This window comes from Pygocentrus nattereri, chromosome 29 (assembly GCF_015220715.1).
Source record: "Pygocentrus nattereri isolate fPygNat1 chromosome 29, fPygNat1.pri, whole genome shotgun sequence".
NCBI lineage: Eukaryota > Metazoa > Chordata > Actinopteri > Characiformes > Serrasalmidae > Pygocentrus > Pygocentrus nattereri.
In genome coordinates, this window is record NC_051239.1 from 8145418 (window position 1) to 8167821 (window position 22404).

Genomic DNA, 22404 nt, shown 5'->3' on the forward strand with positions numbered 1-22404 from the left:
CAAGTCCAACCCAGCGTCTCCTGACGTTTGTTATTGTTCAGCGTGATTTTTTTGTTTGTCTTGTTTTCTTTTTCTTCTCCAGACTGTAGTGTTACGTCTTTGTTTTAACAAAAAAGGATGAATAGAGTGCAGCTTTAAATGAATGCGCAGCACTCTGAACAAGCAAGACCAGGCAAGTGTATTTCAGAGAAAACCAAGCGCAGTGTTGAGTTTTTCCCAAAGCAGTAAACTAGTCTTTCTGCCCAAAAGAGGGATTTGAACCCTGAACCAACACCAGCAGCTTCTGTGTTGATGTGTAAATTTTTTTTTCTTCTTCTTGATCAGACCCATAGCACTGAGCTGTCTTCTTACAGTGGAAGGATGGACTGTGGATGTTTTCAGATCTGAAGCAGCTTGATTTTCTCCTCTCTCTCAAAGACGAAAGCTCTGTTTATCTGATGGGCGCAATGTTTGTTAAAGTGCTGTTTGTTGGTCTACCAGCTTCTGCAGAACGTTGTTAGGAACTGTTCATCTTTTTTAAACTTCAGTTTCGAAAAACTCGCTTTGGAAATGCTTTCTCCTTATTTATGCATGGCAGTTATCTTATGTCTAATATCCTGAATCTCCTGAAATATAAGCTTAATGGTCATTTTTAATGGGTGGCCTCTGACACTTGCACAGTACTGTAAGTACTTGTTAAATTAACTCTAAAAAAAATGTGCTGAACATTTGAAAGTTTTTATCCACTACAGACCACTTTCAAGATTTTTTTCATATCTGCTGTTGCGACGTTATATAGATGAAATATCAGCTCTATATTATGATTAATACCGCCTTTATTAGGGAAATAAAAATGTGTTTTCCGATATGTCAGATGTTGTTCTTTCCAGAAACTGAGGTACAACATGTAACATACATGCATGTAAAACAAAAACTTGATTTGAGTTTCATCCCAAAAAGCTGTATTTACAAGTTTTGTAATTGCAATTGTGTGTGTGTGTGTGTGTGTGTGTGTAGGCTGATGCCAGCCGGAAGGAGGGATGTGAGGGAGGAGGAGGAAGAGGAGCAGAGAGCTGGAGGAGCTGGCAGGATTGTGTCTGTGCTTCAGACTGTTGTGTCCCCTGCTCTGCTCCGGTCTGACCATCAGAACCCATTTAAGCCCCCCAATACTGTACCCTTTAATACAGCTAACGCTCTCTGATCTCTTGTTTTTTTTCTCTCACTGTTTTTTCCTCTCTCTCTCTCTCTCTCTCTCTCTATTTTATATATATATATATAATATTACTATTTTTCTTTGCTACTCTTTCTTCCTTTCTTTTGTTTGTCCCACCTTTTCTTTTGGCCTCATTTTCTTTATCCTCTTTCTCTTTCTGCTTGTCTTTTTTTTTCTTCATTTCCTTTGTCTTATTTATTTATTTGTTTGTTTGTTTGTTTGTTTGTTTCTTTGTATTTCTTCCTTTTTGTTTTTGTTATTCTCCTGTTTTTTCTCCCCCTTTCCCCCTTTTTCAGATTGGCCAGCTGGATGTTGTTGAAGCTGTTCCGGTTAATGTTCTACAGTGTACAGGTTAATCTGAATCAGCTGGCTACTCTCCACCGAGCCACACAGCTGGTACGTCGCTCATCATACTCCTTTTTTTTCCTCCTTCTGTCACACTCCTCCTCCCTCCTCCATTCATCTTTCTCTCCTTCTGTTACTGCTCTTCATCACTTTCTCCTCATCTGTTCACCTCATGCTGCAGCCTAATCATGTCCCATCACTCACGCATTGTGTTCATCTCTCCTCACTCCATTTCTCCTGCTTTTCTATCAGGCGTATTATTTTCTCCTTCCTGTCCTTTCAGCATTTTACAGCTCACGCTCAGTGCTGACCTGCATGCCTCTGTTGTAAACTCTCGATTTGCAGCTCTTATTTATTTTTATAAAGAGGAATGTAGAGTTAATTCCTTTTCATTTCTGTTTATTCCACTAATGTGTGATACTCTGGAGTATTATTAGTGATGCACTGTAATGAATGGGAGCAGGTGGGAAATGTGCAGAGCAGTTTTGTTAGGGGGCTTCCAGTTACTCGTCACCATAGTCGCATGCAGTTAAACAGGAGAGTCCATTATTAAAAACCAAGAGAACAGAGTGAGGATCCACGAGCATTTTCCTACTGCAGCATTGAAAAACTATATTTACAAACAACTTGTCTGATGTCTGACTGGTGGGCTAAGTATTACTGCCAATGGATATATGAAAAATAACCTTTTGTAAATGTAAAATTTATCAGCACAAAATGATCAAACTACCAGAATTGGTGGTACCAGTGTTTTTGCTGAATAATTCAGTCGATACTGGATGTTTAGTGTGGGGCAACTGTTTTAAGTGTTAAAGTAATGGCCCCATCATCAAGAGATCACGACTTTGACCCCTAGTGACGCTACAGGTGTCTGTAGCTGGGAGTCCAAGAGAGCACAGCTAGCCTCACTCTGTTAGGGTGGGTAGGATGCCCCCCTCCTCTCCACCCTCATCACCCAATGTGATGCTAGTCAGTGCAAGCGTCTGTTAGCTGACATAACTGGCAGTTGGCGCTTTCCTCTGAGTGCGTTCAGCTGTCGAATGACGTTGCGTTAGTGGCAGTTTGAAAAGATGCGGTGGCACTTTGCAGGTTTGGGAGGAAGCCTGTGTTAGCCTTCACCCCCACCCTCCTCGCTGTGAGGCAACAGCGCTACCCACCGTGCCGCCCCAGTGAGAATCAATATTGGCCTTTTTTTCTTCTTTTTTCTTAATAATCGGCAATTTAAAAAAATTAATTGATTTTTTTTTTTTTTTTTAGAGATAATTTTAAATAATCAGTAGTCGACACAGGTGGATGTATTATTGCTAGATATATTTATTTGTGGTCGATGATGGCAGTTATTTTTGCAATGGTTCTGTTAAAATCAGTTGTTATAGTGCATCAGTACTGTACATCACAGCAAATCCTTCTTAGACGTGCCTAGTTAAAGCTGTGTTGTGCCCTGTGTCTCTAATCAAAGCTGTGCCGTGTGCCCTTCATGGCTGAGAGTCCAGGCTGAAATTCACTTGGCAGGAACAGCAGCTCTTTTCTTTGCAGAGCGATGTGCTGATGCAGTGAAGAGGCACGTAGCACACCAGCTAGCCATTCTCCTTCAAGGACAGAGGGAGCTTTGGGCAGTGCGATGTGTCATGCCTCAGAGGCAGGGTGTGCAGCCTTGGAAGCCTCACTTCTCTATGCTGTTTGGTGCCCTAAAGTCTTTTTTATCTGTCCAGGTATGGCAAACTGAATTCTGATTTTGAAACTCAAGGAGAGGACGTCCGTTCCTCAGATGTTCTCTCACCAGACACGTCTTCTAGAATGGTTACACTGCCGCCGTCAGCTTGCTCACAGCAACCCCTCCATGTTATTTGTGGAATACTGCTTGCAGTGGACATTGTCGCAGCAGCTTCACAGAAAGCAGGGGTTTTCTGTTTAATGGGGGTCCAGACCTGTAACAAGGAAGCTGAAAGTAAGGAAAAACTCCGTGATGGCATCATGAAGAAACGCTGAGAGGATCGAAGACTGGATGGAGAGCTTAAAATCATAAAAGTAATGTTTTATATGTAGAGTTAAAATAGTAGCGTTCAACCAGAACCCTGGTTGTATTGGAAATCCTTCTCCTTTTCACTTCCTAATTCACATCATTTAAAACACATATAAACATTGTGATTTAAATATTCAACATATTTAATAGGTAAGCATGTCCCACACCTCAACTGTATTCTGAGCTGCGAATAAAACAGATGCACAGCTAATGTATAGCGTACAATAGCACAAACAATTCCAAAAATGTTAAGACAGCATCTGAAATAAAAACAGAAAGCAGTGATGTGCAAATCCTGTGTTTTAAACAAAAGCGGTACAAAACAACATATTTGATGTTTTATCTTATTGACATAATTGTTTTTATAAATATGTGCTCATTCTAAAACTGATGCCTGGACAAAATAAGACTAAAAACTTTGTTAAAAAAAGTGATGTGATCATGCTTGATTATAAAAGGAGCCTCCTGAACATGCATAGGCCTTTATGAGCAAGAATGGAGCGAGACTCACCACTTTGCCAAAACTTGCAAAGACTTTCATAGTCTACGGTGCATTATAATATTAAATAATGCAAGAAGTCTAGAAAAAAATCACTGCAAGGGCAAAGACCCCAAGTGCCCTATAATCCCTCACACAGCACTACATTAATACTCGGCATGTTCAAGTGATGGCTATCACTGCAAGGGCTCGGGAATACTTTGACACGCTGTTCGTCTGTGCTTCCACAAAGTTAAGATTGTACTATACACAGTCGAACCAAGAGTGTCAATAGCATACAGAAACACTGCAGACTCCTCTGGGCTCAGGCTCAAATGGACTGATGCACTGGGGAAACATGTATTGTGGTGAGTCAAGATTTTCCATTGTTTATGGAAAGATTTTGTGCTCTGGAATAAATAGGAATAGTACTATCCAGATTGTTAGTAAAGATTAAAAGGCAGGATCTGACAGTGTATACATCCTTGCACATCTGTGAAGTCACCATGAACGCTTAAAGTTGTGTACACATTTTGAAGCAACATGCGCTGCCTTTTAGACACCGTCTTTTTCAGGGACATCCATGCTTGTTTCAACATGAGAACACCCAAGAAACGTTCTGCACACGTTACAACAGAATGACAGAGGGTAGGTGCAATTATGAAATACAAAATACAACAAAGGCCCCACATGGTTGCACAACTGAAGACTTGTATAATTGAAGAATGGCTTTTAAAACCTGAATCAAGTTGGTGCCAAAGGTTTATTTAGTGCTGATAAAAGAAAATATGATGTAAACTTGTTACTGTGTCAACATTTTTTGGAATGTGTTGCAAGCATCATATGTGGAATGAGCATATTTACAAAAAAACAATCAAATGTGTTTTGCACTTTTTTAAATTGAATATAGATCAGACTGAATTTACAAATCACTGCTTTCTGTTTTATTGCCATTTCATGTAGTGTCCCAACTTTTTTGGAACTGGGTTTGTATATGATGTACACACATCCCATCCAAATTTGGGGACTCTTGGCTGTTCAAAACCTGGATTTCCTTTAATGCCAAATGAGCATGTTCTCCTCTTTGGTTTGCAATGCGTTCACAAATTAAAGCCCAAACTGGTTTATTTACAGGAAAGAAAAACCTGCTGTGTAATTATTTGTGACAATATTAGTGATGGTGTCACATCAGCATTCATCTGCACTTAAATCTTTCAGGTGTTTAAATCACCTTTCAGCCAAAGGAGTTTCAATATGTGAGTTAGTACTGCTCGTCATACCAAGACAGACTGATTAAAAATGAAGCTGAGGCTGAGGTACTAACCAGTTGGCTCCTCATAAGTGCAGTGAGGTTAATATGTGGTACTGTTTGCATGATTACAGTCCCTCCAGGAATTTGCAAACACAAATTTATGCAAATTCTCCCATCCTTACAGTATTTGCAAAGGCTCCTGATTTTATTATTGTGGTAACTACAGCTTTTGTGCTACTCCTCAGGAAACCATGGATAATGCAGAGCCAATGAATATTTCAGTTAAAGACAAAGACATCCACACTCTAAATGTTTCACATGAAGGCTGGATGAACACTCTTTTGCGACATTGTTATGGACCACAAATGAAAATGGATTAATGACTCCCACTTTCCTAACGTAAACCTTTAGCTTGATTTTCTGTGCACTTTTTTTTCTTTCAACAGTTGTTGCAAAGTTACTGAGTTTAGACAGCTCAGACAGTATTTTCATGTTTTGTAATATGACTCTGTTCATGGTTCTCAGAGGTACACTTTATTTCCAGTTTGTTTATCCCTTGTTTTTATCTAGAACCTATTAGGCTACATTCTAAACATTAACGAAAAGCATTTTGGTCATATCAAAATGACAAAACACAACTGTGGGCTTTGGGAGAGGCTGTTCAGTAAACTGCATGATAACGGATTTACTTTAACAGATTTAACTTCAAGGCAAAATTCATGCTGTGTGTGTATTTATACATTAGGTAGGAAGACCAACTGATTTATGTGTATATCGACCAATCAACCGACTGGTTAGACCTATTTACATTGACCAACTAGGCTACTTGCATTGACTGACTGACCAACCAGTCTTTCTGTCTACATAGACCAACTGACTGGTCTGTCTGTCTGTCTGTCTCTGTCTATCTACAGTGGGTTGCAAAAGTATTCATACCCCTTGAACTTTTCCATATTTTGTCACATTACAACCACAAACATAAATATATTTCACTGGAATTTAATGTGAAAGACCAACACAAAGTGGTATACAATTGTGAAGTGGAAAGAAAATTATACATGAATCAAAACATTTTTTACAAATAAAAAACTAATAAGTGCGACGTGCAAAAGTATTCAGCCCCCTTTTCCCTGAGTGCAACCAATTGCATTCAGAAGTTGCCTGATGACTGCTAATGACTCAAAAGGGTCCACCTGTGTGTAATCTAATCTCAGTACAAATACAGCTGCTCCGTGACGGCCTCAGATGTTGGTTAAGAGAATATTGGGGAGCAAACAGCATCATGAAGTCCAAAGAACACACCAGACAGGTTAGGAATATGGTTTTGGAGAAGTTTAAAGCAGGCTTAGGTTATAAAAAGATTTCCCAAGCTTTGAACATCTCACGGAGCACTGTTCAATCCATCATCCGGAAATGGAAAGAGTATGGCACCACAGTAAACCTGCCAAGACAAGGCCGTCCACCTAAACTTACAGGCCGAACAAGGAGATCACTGATCAGAGAGGCAGCCAAGAGGCCCATGGTGACTCTGGATGAAATGCAGAGAGCCACAGCTCAGGTGGGGGAAACTGTCCACAGGACAACAATTAGTCGTGCACTACACAAATGTGGTCTTTATGGAAGAGTGGCAAGGAGAAAGCCATTGTTAAAAGAAAACCATAAGAAGTCCCGTTTGCAGTTTGCCAGAAGCCATGTTGAGGACACAGCAAACATGTGGAAGAAGGTGCTTTGGTCAGACGAGACCAAAATAGAACTTTTTGGCCACAATGCAAAACGCTATGCGTGGCGGAGAAATAACACTGCACATCACTCTGAAAACACCATCCCCACTGTCAAATATGGTGGTGGCAGCATCATGCTCTGGGGTGCTTCTCTTCAGCAGGGACCGGGAAGTTGGTCAAAGTTGATGGGAAGATGGATGGAGCCAAATACAGGGCAATCTTGGAAGAAAACCTGTTGGAGTCAGCAAAAGATTTGAGACTGGGGCGGAGGTTCACCTTCCAGCAGGACAACGACCCTAAACATAAAGCCAGAGCTACAATGGAGTGGTTTAAAAAAAAGAATATTCATGTGTTAGAATGGCCCAGTCAAACCCAATTGAGAATTTGTGGCAAGATCTCAAAACTGCTGTTCACAAACGCTCTCCATCCAGTCTGACTGAGCTTGAGCTGTTTTGCAAAGAGGAATGGGCAAGAATTTCAGTCACTAGATGTGCAAAGCTGGTGGAGACATACCCTAAAAGACTTGCAGCTGTAATTGCAGCAAAAGGTGGCTCCACAAAGTATTGACTCAGGGGGGCTGAATACTTTTGCACGCCGCACTTATTAGTTTTTTATTTGTAAAAAATGTTTTGATTCATGTATAATTTTCTTTCCACTTCACAATTGTATACCACTTTGTGTTGGTCTTTCACATTAAATTCCAGTGAAATATATTTATGTTTGTGGTTGTAATGTGACAAAATATGGAAAAGTTCAAGGGGTATGAATACTTTTGCAACCCACTGTATCTATCTATCTATCTATCTATCTATCTATCTATCTATCTATCTATCTATCTATCTATCTATCTGTCTATCTATCTATCTATCTATCTATCTATCTATCTACATTGCCTGACTGACAAATCTGTGTGTATGTTGTCCAACTGACTGGTCTATCTGTCTACACCGACCAAACAACTGCTCTGTTTGTCTACATTGCTGCATGTACCGATCTGTCTGTCTCTTTACATCAGCCAACCAAACCACTGGGCTGTCTGTCTACATCGCCCAATTTGCCAATCAATTGGTCTGTCTTTCTTCACTGACCAACCAAACACTCTATCTACTGACTGATTTACATACATCAACCGACGGACTGAGCAGTCTATCTGTCCACATTGACTGACAGACCAGTCGCTGTATCTGTCTACAGTGAGTGACCAACCGGTCGATCTGTCTACATCGACCGACTGTTCTATCTGTGTACATCAACTAACCAACCAAACCCTTGTAGACACCTGCTCATCCAGCAGTTCTTCTGAAATGATTAATAGGGTATTAATAGGGAGTTTGTCCTCCTTTGCTGCGGTAACAACTTCTACACTTCTTTGAATACCTTACACTAGATGTTGGAACATTGCTGTGAGGATTTGATTGCGTTCAGCCTCAAGAGCATTAGTGAGGTTGGATGGTTAGTTTTCTGGACACCCAAACACACTAAACATATCGAATGGAGCTTCATCACTCTAGAGAATGCAGTTCCACTACTCCACAGACCAGTACTGGGGTACTTTATACCACTCTAGCTGATGCTTGGGATTGGGCATGGGGACCTTAGACTCATGTAGCTGCTCCAGAGTGTCTCATTCTATTGGTAATGCTTTTCTGTAAACGTTATTGAAGCTATGTATGCACATTTGAACATGATGTGAGCACTTGGGTGCACCTTAAAGTAGCTGAATTCAGTAAATTATTAAGAGGGTTGTTTAGATACTTTTGGACACATGGTGTAGACAGACGGGTAGATATAGATACAGAGTGAACCATGTGAAAGCATGATGCCTTATAATCTTACTCCGTTTAGAAAAGAACTATAGAAAAAAACCATACTTCAGTGGGAAAAAAGTACGTTCTCAGGTATATAACAGTATAACAGTTGTGAATTTGATCAGATATTTATTAAAACCAGTAAATTCAAATGTACAAGAGCTCAATGGTTTGGCAAGAGTCTCCTGACCTTTAAGATTCATAAGGAGTGTTATGAAGTTCTAAAAGTATGTTGTGTTTTTTTTTCCTTTCTCATGGACATGTAATTCTTCAGGGGTACAGTTATTCAGGTTCAATAATACTCGAATAAAGTACATTTTCAAAAAACACTTATCAGAAGTGTAATTACTCTTATTTTCTACTCATTTTATACAGAAATAAATACATGTATTGTCTTTTCAGTGCCCTGTGTATATATGGGTTTGCAGTAATGTTATGAGAGCCTGCACGGTGTTTAAAAGTCAATATGTGGGTGCAAAGCAGATGGAAAATAGACCAGCGTCCTCTAACTGCAGCGTTACATTTAAATTTAATTGAGCTACGTCGAGGATGGTTAGTGGCCGTGAGTGTGGCGAGAGTTGAGGGCCCAGTGTGTGTTTTGTCTTTGTGTCGTCGTGCTGTAAGTGCTTCAGAGGACACCTCTCCAAAACAAGCTCAAAAACAAAAGTTCATGACCATTTATGTGGTGTGAAGTGGGATTGAGTGGTGCTCATGTGCGCTCGGTAAAAAGGGTCATTCACTGTTTTGTGTTACAGAATGGACCACTGGTGTATGTATATATTCGTCAAAGTGCTTTAGATCAAGCTCTGATCTCTCTGACGCTCTTCTTCCACAACCTGCGAGTTCCCTACAGCGTCTGCCCGGTCCAGGTCCGGCATGGCTGGATAAGGTAAACAAGCATGCACCACTTCACAAAGGGCGAACGATAAACATGCAGCTTATCTGTTGATTTTATCTTGGCTGGAGATTTAAGAGGATTTTGGCATTTTAAGTACAAAATGCCAGCTCTGTTGTCCAAAGAAAAAATCCGTCCAGTAGGCTTCAGTGCTGCGGATAGTAGAATTTACACGAGACCTGCAGATCACTAGAAAGGCGATTGTTTTCATTTTCACTGGTGTGATGTTTGGAGCCCCACTTGTATATTTTAGTCTGAGATTATGAGAACAATATTACAAAGCATGCCTACCTCAAAACTATTCAGAATAGAGTAGAATAGAAAATAAGGCAAACAAAAAGATCGAAAAGTATCAGCTATCGCAATGTAAGGAGGAGCGACGAGGAGGCGGACACATCTGCGGAGAAAAGCAAGATTCATTGAGGGCAAATCCGTAATCGGGGTTGAGACAGTCCAGGGTCAGGGAGCCAACACGGATAGAGCGGGGAATAGACATGACAAAAAATGAACACAGGAAAAAACAGACTACTGAGGCCGGAAGAAACACCAAACAAAATAATTCAAACAGATATCAAACATGCGTCCATCCAAAACACTTCAAAAAATACATCCAGCACGGACCAGGGCAAACACGGGGCTTATATATCACAGGGATGACGAGGGACAGGCGGAAAATGGGAGGAAACGTTCAGGGGTGGAATCATGAAACAAGGGGGCAGGAAATGAGCACATGACTTGGAGGGGTCAATCGTGACGCACAAAAAAAAAAAGTTATGAAGCTTGGTTGCTAGAGAAGGGGTTGTTTCCAGAAATCATTAGAAATCAGTTTTCCAACATCATCCATGTTGTTGAAAGTGAGCTATATATATATGTATATGTGTATGTGTGTGTGTATATATATATATAATATGTATATATATGTATATATATATGTGTTTATGTGTGTGTGTGTATATATATAATATGTATATGTATGTATGTATATGTGTGTGTTTGTGTGTATGTATGTGTGTGTGTGTGTGTGTGTGTATATATATATATATATATATATATATATACACCTCCAAACAAAACCTCATTTTTGTAATTTTTCAGTTTTTGAATATAGCAGCTGCCCAAGACATTGTAAATTTCATGATGAATGGACTGAATCAAACAGCTGAATATGATTGAGACTTTTAAAAAAGTCTGGTTCCATTGACTTGCATTAAAAGTAAAGTAGGCTTTTTGGCTATGTGTTAAGAGAGGGAGGGAGTATATACATACATATGTATCGTATGCAAACCTTTGGCCTCCACATCCTCTACAGGGAGAGCACACTTTAACACATTTTAGTGCACAATTATTTTTGAAATATAAAATGTGGCCTGTGCTATATTTGTCACATTTTATGTTTATTTTTTCCCCCAAGTATTAGCTTTCATTACTGGTTAGCTGTGTTAGCCTACAGACACGTCTCCATTAACTCCATTAACCATTAGCAGTTAACTTTAAACTCTTTCTTAGCATAAATCCTGAAACTCTTCTTAAGTGATGCTAACTTCAGACATGGGTTATACTGACTGGCTGGAAGTGACACAATGACCAATGTCCACTCTCTAAGTTTGAAAACCGTAGATCATTTGCTGTTAGCCCCAAGCTGTATTGGATAGGTCAATTTGAATGATCCAATTAATTTCAGTACACTCTTTGTGCTTAGCGCAGCACTTTTGAAAGGTCTTATCAAAGCACATTTTACTTTTGCCAGTGCATGCTGGTCTATGCATTTAATAGTGTATTCTTTGAATGTATAAATAAGGCAGAAATAAAAAGGAAACATCAGGAGTTAGTGCAGTGCAGCGGATGGGGAATGAACATTTACATACTGTAGTGAGGAAATGGAGCTCCACACAGATTGGATTATGTAGTTATTGGCGAAGTCATAAGACTAATTAATAGCTGCTTATTCAAACTGTACTGTTGGGACACCATAACATATTCAGTCTCAGAAGTGGTACATAAACATGCTTGGAAGTTAATGCTCTGAAGACACCATGCTTAAATGTACTCAGATTTATAATGAGTCTGAGCAGATTACACACGAGACGATTTACGTTGGCTTTACACTAAGGGCCAAATAACATTCATAAGTGCTACGTGCGTTTAATGTTTGAACATATGTTGACATATCGTTGCCATCATAAGAATAGCCTCATATGTCCGATATGGTGTATTTTCAAGAGAAAGTAAAAAGGTTTGGGAGCTTTTCAGTACCGACTGGAATTTTATCATCATTGTAATGCGTTCTTAAGCCTTAAAGGCCCCATGTCATAGATGAATTTTCTAAAATTAATGCTGAATGGAGTGGACTTTAATGTAGCATGTAAATACAGTTGAAGTTTTAAATAATCCTGTTCAGTCCCCAGTCCATATGGTCCATATATGGAAACTTGCGTTACAAATGCAACCTATATTGAAGTTATTGTTTTAATGATGTGACAAACCAATGCATTCAAATCCTCTGTATGGCCAAAAGTTTGTGGACATGATTCTTATGATTACTTTCAGGTGTTTCAGTTACACCCATTGCTAACCGGTATATAAAATCAAGCACCTAGCCATGCAGGCTCTGTAAAGATACTGGCAGTTGAAAGGGTTCTACTGAAGAGCTTAGAGACTTCACACAGCGCCACTGTCTTAGAATGCCATTTTTGCTGCAAGCTCAAAGAGCAGAGGCGCCAGGTGCTAAAGAGTATAGCCTATCCTCTGTTATTACTTTTACTACAGAGTTCCAAAGTGCCTCTGGAAGCAACATCAGCACGAGAGCTATGCATCAGACGCTTCATGAAATGGGTTTCCATGACTGAGCAGCTGCATTCAAGCCAAATAATACTAATTGTAATGCCAAGAAATGGGCTAGAGTGGTATTAAGCATGCCACTACTGGACCCTCGAGCGCTGGGAACAGTGATAAAAAATGCCAACTTTGTGGCAGCAGTTTGGGCAAGGCCCTTCCCTGTTCCAGCATGACTGAGCAACTGTGCACAAAGTGAACTCCATTAAGACAGAGCCCTGACCTCAACCCCACTGGACATCTTGGATGGATGAATTGGAAATTCAGTGGAACTTCTTATCCAACATCACTGCCTGACTTCACAAATGCTCATTTACTGAATGCCACATATACGCTAAAATCTTGTTTTCCACTCTTTCCAGAAGAGTGGAGGCTTATAGAGGAGGGTTATAACTGGAAAGGGGGACCACCTCTATATTAATGCCCATGATTTCGGAATGGGATGTCCTACAAGCTCATAAGTGCGATGGTCAGGTGTGCACATACTTTTGGCCATATAGTGTATTTCTGCCTATTCAGCCTACTGCAGTTTAGCCCCACCTATTTACACTGAAGCTATAAGGAGTGTTTTAATCTAAGTTTTTTAAATAAGGAACAGTACACAACAGCCAATGAGAACAGGTCAGTATAGTCGTTTTGGCCATGTAGTCTATATGCGCCTTTTCAGCCTCCTGCATTTTAACCTCATCGGTTCACACTGAAGTTATAAGGAGTGTTTCAACCTGATTTGTAGAGTTTATTAGTTATTTTTTGTGATGAATTTATTTGTTTCATGTTAATCAAGCACTTCTTTGACAGTAATACAGAACTGAAGGAAATCAAAAACAACCCCATTTCCTTCCCCATCCCCACTGGTACGTCCATCCCTGTTCATACCTTTTTCTAACAATTTACTAAACAAGATTTAATTAAAAGGATGAGATTCCAAAAAATGGCCTATTAGATGTACACCATAACATTCATAACATTTGATCCAGTTTTTGTCACGTCAAACCAATTCGGTTTCTATGTCTTGAGAGTTTAAACTTTATTAGTCCTGGCTGTGGCCAATTCTAACATCATAACTATGTCATACAGTTGAAATACATTATGTGGGAGAAGCCGCCTCTCTGCAGTGATTTTTATTTTTTGTTTTGTTTTTTTAGCTGATGTTAAACCAGCCAGCCACACCTTCCTTTGTTTGTTTCATTTAGTGATAATACAGTGGGATCCACAGGATCTTGCCCCACCGAGACAGATATTATGGTAACCTTTATCCAGTAGCCATTAACATCCCCACATTCTCACACCAGATGCAAAAAAGTTCCCATTAGTTGTTGTGGACCATGGTTGCAGTAGAGATTTAGTGGTAGTTTTTGTAATGAAGCGTTTCCATGGTGTCCAGTATAACCTATGACAATATTTAAAATGGATCAGTTGATGATTGGGGTTCTTTGGTGTATGAAATATATTTCACCATATTTTACAATCAATGAGAATATCGTTGTGGTCCAGTGAAAACCATGTATTTTTATTTTTCTACATCATTTCAACACACCAGCTGTTCTTTGCATTGTGTAAAAATTTCATGATGAAAGGACCAATAGAAACACTGAAAGGAAAGATTTTGTTCCAAGTGATTTTAAAGTATAAGTCAATGTAGAGTTGTTTTGCCTTCTCCTGTAAAGTTATATTTTGGAGACGCTTGTGTTTCAGTGATGAGAAATATAGTTGGTACAAGACCTTGTGGTGGCACATTAATGACCCACCTGTAAATCAGATGTGGCTGGGCTGAATAATTATTGACATGTAAATTGTTGTGCAACAGATCATGATGCTGCACGAATAACAGTTCTCTTGAAAATGCTGAATTCAGCCTAGTTACTGCTTAAAGTCCTGATGAGCGGCCAGTAGATTGCAAGAAACGGGTTTGTTAAGGTCTAATAAGTGCTTTATGGGGCAACATGATGTCCCCCAATACTCATGTGTTACCAAATCTTATTAGAAGAACTTTCCAAGAAAGTAGCTAGATTTTTTTCCATCATGCAGTTTTCATACAATGTAAAAAAGAAAAACAAACAAACTTCGTTTTAATGAAGCTTAATGATGCAGTATTCCACACCCAGAATAAGTCAAAAGAAGTTTTTTCTGTAATACGTCAGCGCGAAGCCATGGTTATTTATTTAAGAACTTTCCTGTGCACTGCTCAAGAACTGAAGTGCTACATATTAATTACAGCCTGGGAAAAAAAAGCATAATGTCATTTATTCTTAACCTCAAGTCAGCATAAAATCATTAATTCTTCAGCCGGTATCAGCTTGATTTGACAGTTTGATTCTGCCTCTTCAGGGCCGTTCTTCAGAAACTGGGTGTCATCTTACTCCCCCAGCATGCAGCCACGGAGCAGCAAGCGGAAACAGACAGCTCGTACTCGCTCATCATGACCTCCGTAAGTCTTTAAACTCTTCATGTTGCACATTATTTTTAGCTGTGTTGATGTTAGATGAGTGCACACCAGGGCCATGCAGACCAAAGTATGTGTTTGACTACTTCAAAAACAAAAACATAGTTACTAATTCTCTGTTTGTTGTCGATGTCCGCTGACTTCCAAGGCAACACAGCCTTTTTGCTTGGTATGCTTGGCTTGCTTGGCTTGTGAAGGAGAGCAGTGTGGGTGCTACTGTTTGACATGTCTGACGTTTCTGCAGTGATTAGACTTGTTAATATGATATCTAGCAAGTAGATACAGCACTGTCAGAGACCAGATTTTCTAGTGTTGCCAAATTGGAGAGATTTTGGATGGATTTAGTGGGATAAAAAGTTTTGCAGGTGAAAGAAGTTTGAGCTGGTTTGTCATTTATTTTGGCAGCTTTTAAAGACGTGTGCATATAAATGATGAACTGCAGTACTTAAATACTAACACACCCACATCTGATCAGTTATCAAAGCTTTGACACTCTTGTTGGTAGGCCCTTGTCTTGCTCATCTGTGTCATCTGCAGTCGATGTCAACAGTCAACATATCCATTTTTTTTTAAGTAATAGATATGAATTAACCACCTCACACTGCATTACACAGTTCTGTAGTAGGGAATTGGAATGGCCTGTTTGGGAGCTTTTAAAGGTAAATAAATCTTAAAATGTGTATAAGGAATAGTTATACTTGCAGTATTATTGCTAATCACCTTCCACTTTAACAACTTTAAATACATTACTTACTTACACAGCTTCGGTTTAAATATTTTAAATAAGCACATTATATTTATAAATATTTATAATAAGCACATTTTCTTCAGTTTTGGATTTTTCTTAAATATTTTGAACAAGAAGTTAGTAAATGATAAACAAAAACATGTAACTGTCTAATTGAAATAATTAATAATAATTTAGTAAACAAAGGCAAAAACCTACTTTTAATGTAAGTCAGTGGAACCAGAATTTTTTCCAAGTAATTTTGACCCATTCTTTTGGTCCATTCGTCATCAACATTTACGCACAATGTATGAGAACTGGCACTTTCAAATCATGTCAAAAACAGAAAAGCAACAAAAATGGAGATGGTGAAGTTTTGTTCTGAGAACAGCGAAATGCAAACTAAATGGTTTAATACTATTGAAAAGCTGATTGTTCAGACTTTCACGTGTTAAATATGAGGCATTCCAGGCATTTTAGTGTTTTTTTTTTTCCTTATTTTATTTTTGTTAATCATTTTAGAATTTTTACAGTTTATATAAATGATATAAAGACCTATGAAATTGTATAGAATCAGTATCATAGTAGTTTTATGCAACTTCAACAAAATTAGTTGTCATTTAAAACATTGATGTCCAACTTTTAAACAGTGGCGTTTAGTAATCATGCAGCTGTAAATGCCTTTCATGTAGTTGTTGAAAGAGAATGCAAGGCTACGCTGGGTTTCTGTGGGCTTGTGTGTGTTTCTTTGGCGAATGCAGGCACCTGTTTCTTCAAACTTTTACAGGAAGAACAGGCCAAACAGCAGGGTGTGTGCATTCGCAAGTGTGTTAGTGTTTCACTTGCTGGTGAAACGATTAGCACCGCAGAAACACACACAGCTAAAGGTGTGTGTGTGTGTGTGTGTGTGTGTGTGTGTGTGTGTGTGTGTGTGTGTGTGTGTGTGTGTGAGAAGAGGAGAAAATTGAAGTCTGTCTGGATGAATGCACGGAGCAGCACATCAGCTTATCACCCTCTTCAAGAAGGATTTTGCAAACATCTCGCTGCACAGTGCTTGTGCGAGCGTGTGTGAGCATATTTGTGTGTCTGAACACCGAAGTGTCGATGCACCACACTCACAATGTTTATTTACCTGTTAGTTTGTTTTGTTCTACCATGCATTTTTCATAATGCCATATAAAACTTTAAACATGAATTTATGGCTCTGTGAAGATGCTGGTTCTCACTGTAGCACCTTTTACAGGTACTGAAATGTCTGCTAGATTAATTTTATTAAACTCCATTTTTCTCTAAGTTTAAAATGCATGTTATTTATGAAATAGGATGATTTTTATTTAATCCCAGGAGTAAAATATTAAAATGTTTATGTGATACTAAACTTGAGTGTTACATTGAACATCTAGCAAATCTTGAATGAAAAATAAGAGATATGAATATGATAAAACACGACTTTAAAAGCTCTGATCAGACTTATCTGAGGACTGTGTGGGTGTGGCTTATGAGCAGCTTGATTGGCAGCTCTCTGTCCAACACTCCTAGCCTGCTCAACCACACATACAGAACTGACATCATTGTCCAGCCTTTATGTGACCGCAACTGGATGAGAAACGACATGAGCGAACAGATGTGCAGATGGACAGATGGATGAAGCAAAGGAACAGATGAACAGTTGAGCAGACAGATGGATGGACAAAGCAGTGCATGAATGAAGGAACAGACGAATGAACGATGTTCATATATGGCTAAACGACAGAATGCCGACTGGCAGCTACGGGCAGCTGGCCCACCTTACTAGCTTTTGGTTAGGCTGGATTAGCTTAATCTCACTGAGTTTCTCTGACTCTGACACAGTTTTGTGTGGGCAGGGCAAGAGACGTTAGCCTTGTAAATGAGGGGGAGAGGAATGCTAATGGAACTATTACCTAAGATTAAGACCACCCAGTTTTGCCCAGAGGCAAGAAATATGGTGAAATTTATTGGTCATCAAAACATTATTCAAAGGGTTTGTTAAGGCCCAGTCCCATTTCTTATTTTTACCCCTACCCCTTGTTTTCGAGTGTCATCTTGCCCCTTAGAACAAAGTTACAAGGGGTAGTGGTTGAAATCTTCCCTCTACAAAATGGAACAACCCTCAAATAACAAAACATCACTTCATTAACAGCTACTAGCGCTGCTCTGTAAGCGACCTTGCCAGTCTGCAGTAATGGCCGGGCAGGGTACAGTTCAGCTCCTCACTGCTGGGCTTTAGTTACAATTAGGAAATCATATGCCTTTAAAGAGGGGGATGCGACAATTATCACCCACCCTGATTCTTTGGTGATATGAAGCTGAAGTCTGATATTCACCGGCTTCTTTTTCAAATTTTCCCATTCCACCTTAAGTGGAACTTGTAGCTACCTAACTAGCTACTGAAATATCTGCAAACTACTAGCAATTTGCTGCTTGTTATGAAGAAGGATAATCATACACTAAAATGACATTAACTCAGGTAATACAGTCATTATTGTAATTTTTAAAGTAGGAAAATTCTTGTATTTTTGGATTTCTATGGTCGCTCGTGCAGCCATCTTGCTGGTTTTTCTTTTTTCTCATAACACTCTGGAGTGAGCCTCTGGAAAAACCTCCGTTTGGGGGGCTATGTAGCCCTAAAACTTCACCCTCTATCTCAACAAAAATTGGGACACCCTACCCCCAGATGTGAACATGGGAGGGGCAAGAGGTGAAATGGACTGGGCCTTAGTACATGTTTACTGTTTGCCTGCAACAACAAGATTAACCAAATTAGAAAGACAACACAGATTTAGGTTCCCTAAATAATGTATTTTCTAATGTGGGCATGCAAATTAGGGATGTCAGTTTTGGCAAATTAGGGTGAATTACTTTGACCGCTAACCATTCATGATTAGTTAGCAATTAAGTGTTTGCCAGCAAGAACAAAAACCATCAAAATATCAATAAAAAAAAAACCTGATTGTTTTGATTCTGAAATCTGATTGGCTGAGCCGAAAGCTTCTGAAAAGCCACAATGTCCTTCTCTATCATTTTGCACAGTCATATGTGAGTTTCTCTCACTGCCATGCGTCATACTTTCTCTCGGACAGCATGAACAAAGCAGTTGTCGGTCTTATCTCTTGGTACATTGTCATTGTTTTTAGACTATTTTTGGCTTCATGCTTCATTTTTCAGCAGGCCTGTCTAGAGGAACCAGTTGTCTAAAGCGCCTGCATGTGTACAATTACAACCCCTCAATTTGAATAATAGCCCAGCCTTTCTAGATAAGAAATTTTTGTCACAAATTAAAGTTTTTTTTTTTTTTTTTTTTTTTTTTTTTTAAAACCAATCACAATAGTCAAAGAATTGCTTATTTGTCGGCTAACAGTTAATCATTAACCATTAATCATTAACATCCCTAGCAACAATCATGCTGGAACCATTACAGTACAGACACAAATGCTGCCTCGTGTGGGGAATCTGTCTCCGTGTATGTGCCCTAGCACTCAAAAATTCCCAGATGCATATATATCACTAATGTGTAGCAGCTGGATTTAATGTGTTTGACATGTGTTTGTGTGGAGGGAAAGAAAATCCAACCTCTATGACTTGTGACTCGACTTGGACTTGCACTTAAGTGACTCATGACTCTACTCAGACTGAAGACTTGAGACACATTTCTAAATTCAGGGAAAATACAAGCATGGAGAACTTTAGTTTTCCACCTTACATGTGTTACTTTGCCTTTCAGTTTTACTGCAGTCATGTTAACAGTTTGAGGGCACTGCATTATGGTTATTGTAATGAATTTACATTATTACTTTGCCAACAACTGCAATGCAAAATGATCTTTTTTTTTCTTGTTGCTCTTTTTTTTTTGTTTATTTTTTTTTAAATAAATAAGCTATCTGCAATAAATGGCAAGTACTTCACCAGCATTTCAGGTTAATCTTTGGGAAAAGGGAACAAAACCATCTGGGCACTGTCCCAAAAGGACTCAGACCAGTTGACCACCTTCAGTTGCTTTAAGGCGCAGTACCAATGCTCACATGCCCATGTTTGATGGCGGATATGGGTTATCATGGTCTGCAGCTGCGCAGCAGGTACATATTCATTCCGTAACATCTAAAAATTTCTATGACTTGTGTCACAGTCACGCTTCTGTCAGTTCAGACGAGACAGGATGGCCTTTGCTGTCCTCACTTATCAGTGAGCAGTTGGGTGCCCAGCACCCTGTCGCTGGTTCATGGTTTGTCCATTTTCAGACCACTGTCAGGAGGTAATCACGACTGCTGACCAGGAGCTTTCCACAAGCTGTGACGTTATGTAGAGGTTCTGACCCGGCCATTATGATTTGGGCCTTGTCAAGTTCATTTGTGTGTTCATGCCTACCTATTTGTCCTTCATCCAACACTCTGACTAACAGCCGTGTGTGTGTGTATGTATGTGTGTGTGTGTGTGTGTGTGTGTGTGTGTGTATATATATATATATATGTATGTACTCACCTGTCACTTTATTAGGTACATCATGTTCAGTTGTTTGGTAACACAAATAGCTAATCAGCCAATCACATGGCGGCAACTCACTGCATTTAGGCGTGTAGAGGTGGTCAGGACGACTTGCTGAAGTGCAGACCGAGCATCAGAACGGGGAAGAAAGTGGATTTAAGGGACTTTGAACGTGGCGTGGTTGTTGGTGCCAGGCGGGCTGGTCTGAGTATTTCAGAAACTGCTGATCTACTGGGATTTTCACGCACAACCATCTCCAGGGTTTACAGAGAACGGTCCGAAAAAGAGGAAATATCCAGTGAGCGGTCAGTTGTGTGGACGAAAATGCCTTGTTGATGTGAGAGGTCAGAGGAGAATGGGCAGACTGGTTCCAGATGATAGAAAGGCAACAGTAACTCAAACAAATAAACAAAATCTCTGAGGAACGTTTCCAACACCTTGTTGAAAGTGTGCCTCAAAGAATTAAGGCAGTTCTGAAGGTGAAAGGGGGTCCAACCTTTTACTAGAAAGGTGTACCTAATAAAGTGGCCGGTGAGTGTGTGTGTGTTGTGCATTGCCAGTGTTTTGTTCTGTAGTTCATTTCAGTTGAAATCTAGTTTTTGCCCCTATACAGAAAGACCATTAGAAAAGAAATGGTTCAGTCCCTCATACTTCCCTTTCCTTTCATTTCTCTCTCCTTCACTTTCTCTGTGCCTCGCAATGACAAATATTTCCCAATCCATGTTTAATCTTCTTTTTATAGGACTTCTTTTACAGTTATTGCTCCTCACTTCTCTCATCCTTAGCCGACCATAATTCCTCTCAGCATCATAAACTCGTCCAGATCTGTGACATTTTATATCAGCTCCAGCAGACAGCCCCCTCACAGCCCTATATTGCACATAAACTTTATTCTTTTTCTCTTTCTGTCTCTCTGTCTTTTCTTTCTTTCTTTCTTTCTTTCTTTCTCGCTCTCTCTATAGCTGATTGGTGAGCTGCTAAGAGCAGGAGAGTCGCTCAGCATCAATGTTTGTGTGGAGAATGGACATGGAGGTCAGTGGTTGGCTCGCGTCCGGCAGACAGTCACCCAGGGTCTGGTGCCCGCAGTCAGCCTGGTGCCAGTTGGAATCTCATATGACTGTCCACCACAGCAGGACACACTGCCTCAGGTACTACAAACTCCAGGAAGTGCTTTAGAATCAATTGTATTTAATAATAGCGTCTAGAATTGGTCTTATCCTTATTAGGTCTTCTAGTAGCTCACACTGAGACAAACAGTGATCAGTAATTAAATAAGTTCATGAATAATTATTAATTGTGCATGTTTGGGTCCCCCTGGCCAAATTCCATATTTTGTTGAAGTGAGAAGTCTCTCTGCAGCAGACTGGTTTTAAAAAAATAACACTTTCTACGAATGTTGATGCGTAAGCAGCTGGCTGAGAAACTGTTAATTTAATCTGAAAATAATTAATGCCTACAAAGCAGGGTTAGACAATTAAAAGGTATCAATGTGCTTCCAGCTTGCTAGTTGCACTGTTCGATATGTCATTAAGAACTTACAGTTAAGAGGAGCTGTGGAAGTGACCTGGAAGACCATCAGAACTGAGATTAAACTGCTCATATGATGCCTGTAAATGCAAAGCAAAACCCCCACATGACAGCAAAGGCCCTGGAGGAAGGTTAAGCTAACACTATGGTGGTGTACCGATCTTCTGTGCAGCATTTGGTTGCTTGTACAAACAATCTGCGTGGAAAAGTGTTCATATGGAAGCTTTATCTGTGAGTTTATCCTAAAATTAAGTGTCTGAGGAACACAAAATGACATCTAGATAAACTAAAGACATTTTGGAAACAAGTACTGGGCTGCAGAAAAAGGAATTTTTTAGCCAAGAGGAAATTAATTCCACAGAAAGATAACAACCCCAAACACACTTATCAAACAGAACCTACTGGTGTTCACCTATAATCAGAACATGGGATTTGAACCAGTTGAACCCTGTAATGTGAATGGAGCCTGATGCACTCGGTTCAGGAAGGGCTTGGTCATTTTGTGTCTGCAGAGGTTTAAAATAGGAATGTTTTTTTCCAGTCATGCCAGTGATTTGGTTACTGTTTGGCTTAACACTCCTCTGTTGTGCTCAGCAGAAATGAACATGAAGGATGCACGGCCTCGGGAATGTTCTACTCATCAGAGCAAACAAACGCAAAT

At 39.6% G+C, this 22404-nt stretch overlaps 1 protein-coding gene across 6 annotated transcripts in view; it reads left to right on the forward strand.

Annotated features, from left to right (window-relative positions):
• The window catches only part of gpat2 (glycerol-3-phosphate acyltransferase 2, mitochondrial), a 309817-nt gene that overhangs the window by 259498 nt on the left and 27915 nt on the right, over positions 1–22404 (forward strand). For all 6 annotated transcript variants that reach the window (XR_005129900.1, XM_037536042.1, XM_037536041.1 and 3 more), the window contains 5 exons: positions 997–1113; positions 1489–1588; positions 9575–9708; positions 14875–14974; positions 21179–21364. Coding sequence is in view for 5 of the 6 variants with exons in the window: in XM_037536042.1 (XP_037391939.1) it covers positions 997–1113; positions 1489–1588; positions 9575–9708; positions 14875–14974; positions 21179–21364 (637 nt within the window). In the remaining variant the exon portion in view is untranslated. The remainder of the gene's footprint in view (positions 1–996; positions 1114–1488; positions 1589–9574; positions 9709–14874; positions 14975–21178; positions 21365–22404) is intronic.